The sequence below is a fragment of the Sinocyclocheilus grahami genome, unplaced genomic scaffold (genome assembly GCF_001515645.1).
Source record: "Sinocyclocheilus grahami isolate Dianchi unplaced genomic scaffold, SAMN03320097.WGS_v1.1 scaffold259.1, whole genome shotgun sequence".
NCBI lineage: Eukaryota > Metazoa > Chordata > Actinopteri > Cypriniformes > Cyprinidae > Sinocyclocheilus > Sinocyclocheilus grahami.
The window spans coordinates 1,498,353-1,505,809 of NW_015505438.1; the positions used below are offsets into that span (position 1 = coordinate 1,498,353).

Consider the following 7,457-nt stretch of genomic DNA (forward strand, 5'->3'; position numbering starts at 1 on the left):
TGGGGAAGGGTGGAAGATCCAGGGAGAGTGAGCTCAAGTCTAGATCCTAACAGAAGACAAGAATAGTGATATAACAGGTCCCCCTGATACATTAATGTTATAGATGTCAATGTGGCCATTTATATACATCAAGCGTAGCGTTAGTTCTGGCAGGTCACGTTAGTCAAGCTCGCATCAGCTGACTCTCAGCTGATCCCCATCTACCTATAGGAATACGACACCTATCTAAGCACTCATATATAAGGTCCCTCAGTATTATCAGCCGTTTTCGCATTGCTCAATAGCTAATTACCCTCCTCCATCCCCAGCTCCTCCTCTGTCAGTCAGGATTCAGCCTTCTGATTCTCCTTTGAATTAATCAGACTAATTCTAAAATGTGTACATAAAGTTATTGAACTTAACGATATCTGCAATATTTTTATGTTGGTTCTGTTCTGTTAACCCTGGGGGGCTGCTCTCCCTGCTCTCATCCATGCTAGGCTGCATGGATGCGCAGGGAGTTCTTACCCAGAACCGAACCATCCCGCCAATCCAAACTGTATGCTAATTGTCAATCATCTTTCATCCTGACAGAAATGCTCTATATCAGGGTTTCTGATATAGAGGGGTTTCGTAAGTTAATGAACAGCTAATAATTAAATCATAAAAATGTAAGATTCAAATAAATAAATAATTAACAAATAAAAATAAACTAAATAAAACACTTCTAAATATTTTATTTGTTTACTTGCATGTCATGTAACCATTTACCAACATAAAAGTATCATGAAAATGCAAAAGCGTTACATTTTTTAAATATTAAGGTAAATATTAAAGCAGATATTTTAGGGTTTGACTGATAAAAATGTTTAGGAATCTTTGATCTAAATAAACAATGCAGACAAACTGGTTGCTATTAAGCTCTTAAGAAATATTCAGATGGTTGTACTAGCCTCATCTGTAACGAGTGACATTTCCTTCAGCTCAGGGTGAAAGTATGGAGTAACGATATGGTGTCTGAGTGCGTTTCTGTGTCTTCTCTGCTCCCGGAGTTCTTGCCTGAAGGTTGGGCAAACAAAACATCTATACATCGCCCTCTTTCTTTCTGAAAACAAAACCATTCGAACAGAATAACTGTTTACCTGTGCTGGTTAATCCTGTTTTCCCACAGTGACTTTTACTTCTTTTTATTGACACTGCAAAAGCAGAAGTTGAAAGCAAACCGTGTAAGAGCAATTAGTCACTATGCTCTTTCACACCTTCTGTAACATAATCTGTGGTCTGTTTTTTTATCTACAAATACCAGTCCATTGGCTGAGCAAATTTACCCACAATAAGCATGTTATTAATAACTTATTCTGGTGTATATTTTACATATTGTAGATAAGACAGGAGATTACCACTTGGTAACTTTCTCTTCTCTCTTTTCCTGTAGCTCGTGGGGATGTTGAGCTGCTCGCACTGCTTGAGTATAGAGAGACGCCACATCAGCTGCGACAGGAACAAAAACAGGCAAACAGTGAGAGCTTCACTATGAATGGCAGAGTTTAACAGAGCTAAAAATCATCTAGTAGTTAAATGCCATCACTAAAATTCTTATTCATTTTTTTTTGTATTGCTATTCACTACACTCTCAGGAAAAAAAAAAGTTACAAAGCTGTCACTGGGTCTTTGTACCTTAATTTACCCCTAAATTATACATATTAATACCTTAAAGGTACATACTGTATTAGTACCTTTTGAAAGGGTACCACTCCAGTGACAGCTTTTGTACCTTTTTTTCTGAGAGCGTATCTAATATTGCAGTGAACATGCTTCTCATAATTCATAATTTAAACAATACTGAGGATGATTATATTTGGATGATTATTAGTTTTGAAATAAAAATAAACTTTTTTTTCTTTTTGTAATTTAGTAATCTGTACATCAGAGGATTAAATAACTATAAATTAAGAGTTACAATGAATTTTAAATTAAATAATTATTATTTATGATTACAATTAAATATTTAGAAATAATTTATTAATATTTCTTATTTAAATTTTCTCACCTGACAGAGGCCTTATCTCCATTGCAACTGGAGGGTCTACAGCATCAGGCAGGGACTAAAACAAACGTTAAGTTTTAAATGTATTTAAAGCCAAGCCAGCATATACAATATATAAATATGACCTATAGACATCTGAATGTTGAATCATTAATTAATAATGATCTTGGATCCTGTCTGACCAGTACAAGCTGCAGTAGATCGTTCTGATGAACTTTCTCCTCTGCTGTACGCGGGTCCTTCAGCTCCATCTTCTCCCACTGATTCTCTCTCTGCAGCAGCTGCTCCAAATACACCTGTTGGATAAAACCCATGGAGCAAAAATATAATTTCAGGTATATTTCTAGTATATTTTAAAATATGCTAAAATTTCCAAAATTATATTGCTAATATATATAAAAATATATTTACATCTACATCTAAATATATGTATATTGTCCAAAATATATTAAAAAACATTTTGCATGTACACAAAATGTATTTTAAGATTGGACATGTATTTTCTTGCCCCTTGAAATATATTTTGTAATATATTTTGGCATTTGAAGGTTTAAACCAATTATATTTTTCCTTTGAAAAATATATTAAGCCATGCTGTTTATAATATATATGTCACATATATTTAAAATATATCCTGGCCAGAAAAAAATACCATTTGGGAACATAATAATATATAAATATGCATAGATATAAATGTGTATATTCAAACCACTAGGTAAAAAAAACACCATTTTCAAAATCACATTCAGTAGCTGGTCAGTTTCAAAACAATGGATGTTGACGGGAAGTGAAAAGAGAACAGTAATGGGTCTGGCAATATTGTGGTTTTATTGTCACACTATACCATCACAGAAAAGTTATAAAAAGTTAACCTAAAAAAACATATTTTGAATTAGTATGTGTTATAGGAATTAGGGCACCTTGACTTTGTCTTGCAGGTTCCTGCGCAGCGCTTCAGTAACAGGTGGATGCTGGGTCATCTGACGCACCAGCAGCACATCAGGGCACTCCAAAACCGGATGGATGTGGATGGAACTAGACTTTGGCGGTTTTTCCTTCAACTCAAGACTACAACCAAGGGTAGTCCCAAAAGGCGGGCCTGGAGTCTTCTTCTAAGCACCAGACATGGAAACAAACCATCGAGACATTATAGGTAATCCATACTAAACTGCATGCTTAAAACACAGAGACATTTCCAAACATGTTTGGGAGCAAAAAATAATTTTTTTAGTTCTTTGTGCCACAGCAGGTCCAAAGTTAATTCAAAAAGCAAGTTCACACCTACAATAGATCACCTATAGATTATGAATTACCTCAAATGCAGGGAATGACTCCCATTTCCTGGATTTGAGGTGTGTGGGAATGATGTCATCCTCTTGCTTGGATGAGAGCCAATGAGAGTTTATGTCTGGGCAGGGCCTTAGCAGAGTTATGCCAAATGATTCTGAAGAGAAATCAATCAGGAGAAGTATTTTACTTGCTGCATTTATGCAAACTTGCATTAAACATCATTTCAAAAGGATTGATGTTGAAAATAAAGACAGAGGTCAGTAATATAATGCACAGGATGAATGGAAAGTGTCCTGACGTTGTGAGTCTGCTAGTGGGTCAGTGAGGATGGCGATAGAAGAGTCACAGTAAGCCTTCTGTAGGAGATCTTCCACATCTTGAGCTCTCAGCAGCTCTGAGGCTGAACAGTCCTCATGCACCACAAATAACCTCAAAGACAACAATTATTACATTTTAAACGTCACTTGGAAAGCAAACAAAATGCAATGCAATTTTTTTCAAGCAAATACACTACTGTTTAAAACTTTGTATTTAATGTTTTTCAAGAAGTCTCTTACACTCATCAAGGCTGATCAAACTGTATTTGATTAAAAATACAGTAAAACAATATTATGAAATATAATTACAATGGAAAACAGCTGTTTTCTATTTTAACATGTAATTTAGGGCTGTCGCGATTCGTCGATTCTATTCGACTATTCGATTAAAAAAAATCATCGAGTTCATATTGCCTGCGTCGACTAACCGGCAAAATACCGGAAGTGCCACATTTCACGGACGAGAATCCATAAAACATTATTAGACTGTTTTCCAAGGCTGCATGATATATTAAGCCCGTTTAAAAATCATAATTAAGCATAACTGTGAATTCACAAACGCTACGATTTAATTAAATAATTATATGTGATGCAGTTATAGGCGTGTAGGTTACCTACGTGCGTCTCACAGCGGCTCCGTTCACAGTAAATGCTCAAACTCCATCTCTGCATGTTGTTGTGAGTTTGGGTTTATTATAACGTTCATCTGGGAACGCAACGTGCGCTATTTCATCAGATTTGTAAGGTAAATAATTTATAAATCCACGCAAACACAGGAGAATACATCATTATCTCGCGGTTTCAAAATAAAATCTCAAACCCTCACTCTTAAGTTTACACGTTTTGATGTCCACATATTCATTTAATTACAGTGGCAATAGCATTTCTGTCATAAAGAAATGGCCAAATATTAAAGATTAAGTGGACATTTGAATTAAATTATGCTTGGTAAATATTAAACGAGTATTAGATTGCACAGCAATGTGTAAAAACAATCGTCAGGCCTTTGGCGCCCTCTGCAGGCCTTTGTTATAATGCATACTGTACACTCTTAAAAATAACGGTGCTTCAAAAGGTTCTTCAAGCAATGCCATAGAGGAACCATTTTCGGTTCCACAAAGAACCATTCAGTCAAAGGTTCTTTAAAGAACCATCTCTTTCTTATGTTTTTATAATCTGAAGAACCTTCTTTCGCCACAAAGAACCTTCTGTGAAACAGAAAGGTTCTTTATGGAACCATTTAGACAAAAAGGTTCTTCTATGGCATCGTGAAGCACCTTTATTTTTAAGAGCGTAGCTACATTAGCTCTATTCACTGATCTATAATAGAGATTATATTATATTTATATATAGATCAGTGGCTCTATTACATTATAATACAGTATTTTAACAGTTTTGTTCAATAAAACCATATGATTTCTTACTTTTGATACTTTATTTGAACTAATTATTATTGCCTCATTGCTATTATATATGTATTTTAAGTAAATTTAAAGGCTATTGTTCACTTAACCTACATCTATTTTTATATTTCATCATTAGTAGACCAGAACACGTGGCCATGTTGTCATTCTTACATTATAATACTGAACTTTGATTTCAGTGATTTCGATTATGAGATGGACACTTGCTTCTTGCACTCTATGTTGCACTTTACTTTTGCTTTAAAAAAGGATTTCATAGAAATTTGGATTTCATTTGGAGTTTCACTACTGAAGTCCTCTGCAAATTTTTTTCATCATGCTGGAGATGTCGGTTTAAATCTGTTGTTTACACATTTCTAAGAGTACTTTTAATACTTAAAATTTTTTATAATAACTTTTGATAATAAAATTAATACTTGATTCTAGTGGACTCTAAACATTGCATTTATTTAATGTGAAAACCCAACTGTTGGGGTTCATTGAAACAGATTTTTTCCCCCTTTGTAGTTGCACTCACAGCTGTAATGAACAGAAGCCCAGAACATGTGGATATATTGACATTAAGAACATGCTGACTTTCTCAGACTTTTGTAATTATATTCTTTTTATTAGGTTTGTTTACATTTTTACTCTTTTAGTTTTACATTTCGTCAATGGCTTGTTTACATTTATACTTTTTTTATGGTACACTACTGAATGGCAAAGTGGCAAGTTTAATTAAATGTTTTTTAAAATTGTTGATTTTTTTTTGTGGGAAATTAATCGTTTAGATCAGGGATGGGCAACTTTGATAGTGATGAGGGCCAGCATTTTTTCTCCTTTATACCAAGCGGCCAGATTACTAATCCACGTCCACACACCTTTTACACCGTCTTACTCAATTTCCTTTTTATTGAAGGAAATTAAAGTATAACTAATGTCATTTGTTTTTAAAGATTTTATTAAGTATAAAACTTGTGCAGTTATGCTAATTCAGAAGCAAAACTTTGTTGTCAGTGGACAGGAATATTACCCCGACTAGCCAATGTAAACATTTCAATTTCATTGTCTGTAAATTTGCAACAAACAAATATACAGAGGTCCTTTTTTTATCAGTAGCCTACAGAACATTCTCAAAACAACCTAAAAGGACAGTTAAAAAGGCTTAAAAAAAGAAAAAGAAAAAAAAAAGAGTTATTCCAAATGGTACCGTAAAATAACCTGGTATCTGCAGGATTTTAAAATCAAATTTAAGACCTTTAAAAACCTTTTTAAGATCTGCACTTCACATTTCAGCCTTTAAACAATTTTTAAGAAAAGGGATGAGTCAAAAGTATCAATTATTATATTAATTTAAACAATTATTATCAATTAATTATTATATTAAATAACATATAAATATATCTTAGTGTCTTAATTGTTTAGATTTTTATAATGCATTAGCTCTTTGTCGATCCACTGGTTCACATTTAAAAATATGTAGCAAAACTAGCAGATGGGCTAATTGAAAAAGCAAATTTGTTCTCTGCCAGCAGGTTTCACTTTCGGAACTGCGCATTTAGTGGTTTCCCTGTGTGGGCAGAACAAAAAGCTGACTGCAGCGCTCAAGTTTATTTAGTGAAATCATAGCCTTTTGAAGTTTAATCGTCATATTAATCCATATAGCAATTCTTGTCTTTCCGTCCCCAAAGACCTCTTATAATTTAGACTTTTTGTACCATTTAAGAGTTTGCATGGCCTTAAATGTAAACAATTGAACTGAAGACGTTTTAAGGACCCGCGGAAACCCTAATAAGAACATAGTCCAGTGCAAACATTTCTGTCATGCATTTGGCAAAAAGCTTTTGTTGACTATGAATTTTACCTTTGAAATTTGAGGCAAGTGCAACTTTGGGGTCCCCGTTGTTTGTGAGCCAGTGGTGTGATGGCGATTTAAATAAAATACAGATTTCCAAACAATCCAAACATATGGGTATCCCCTTGAACTTGGTAAAAAGATCATCTGTTTACCATATTGTCTTGAAAATACTGTTTTCATGGTCGGTTTTTCATTTATTATTTGCTAATGTTAGTGAATGTTTACATTAGAGTGCACGTCCTACTACGCTGAAATGAATAGGGGAGCGGCTGGAAACTAGCGACCTCTCCTGGTTGGAGATAGTGTTAACATCATAAACTGAAAGCAATTTTTACCTGACTTGCTTTTCAAATGTTTTAAAATTGATCATCCGAGTCTAATATGATCCAGCGGGCCGTACTAAAAGACACTGCGGGCCGTATACAGGCCTGGTTTAGATTAATCGATTAATCGATAAATTAGTCGATCGATTAATCGAAATAAAAATAGTCGTTAGTGGCAGCCCTAATGTAATTTACTCCTGTGATGCAAAGCTGAATTTTCAGCAGCCATTTCTCCAGTCT

At 34.3% G+C, this 7,457-nt stretch overlaps 1 protein-coding gene across 1 annotated transcript in view; it reads right to left on the reverse strand.

The window, feature by feature from the left end:
- Positions 1 to 914: 914 nt before the first annotated feature.
- Positions 915 to 7,457, reverse strand: part of LOC107598987 (sperm-associated antigen 17-like) — a 17,109-nt gene continuing 10,566 nt past the window's right edge. The window contains 8 exon segments of the mRNA XM_016290467.1: positions 915 to 1,038; positions 1,122 to 1,175; positions 1,380 to 1,470; positions 2,030 to 2,084; positions 2,209 to 2,322; positions 2,947 to 3,138; positions 3,340 to 3,470; positions 3,615 to 3,745. Coding sequence (XP_016145953.1) covers positions 915 to 1,038; positions 1,122 to 1,175; positions 1,380 to 1,470; positions 2,030 to 2,084; positions 2,209 to 2,322; positions 2,947 to 3,138; positions 3,340 to 3,470; positions 3,615 to 3,745 — 892 coding nt within the window.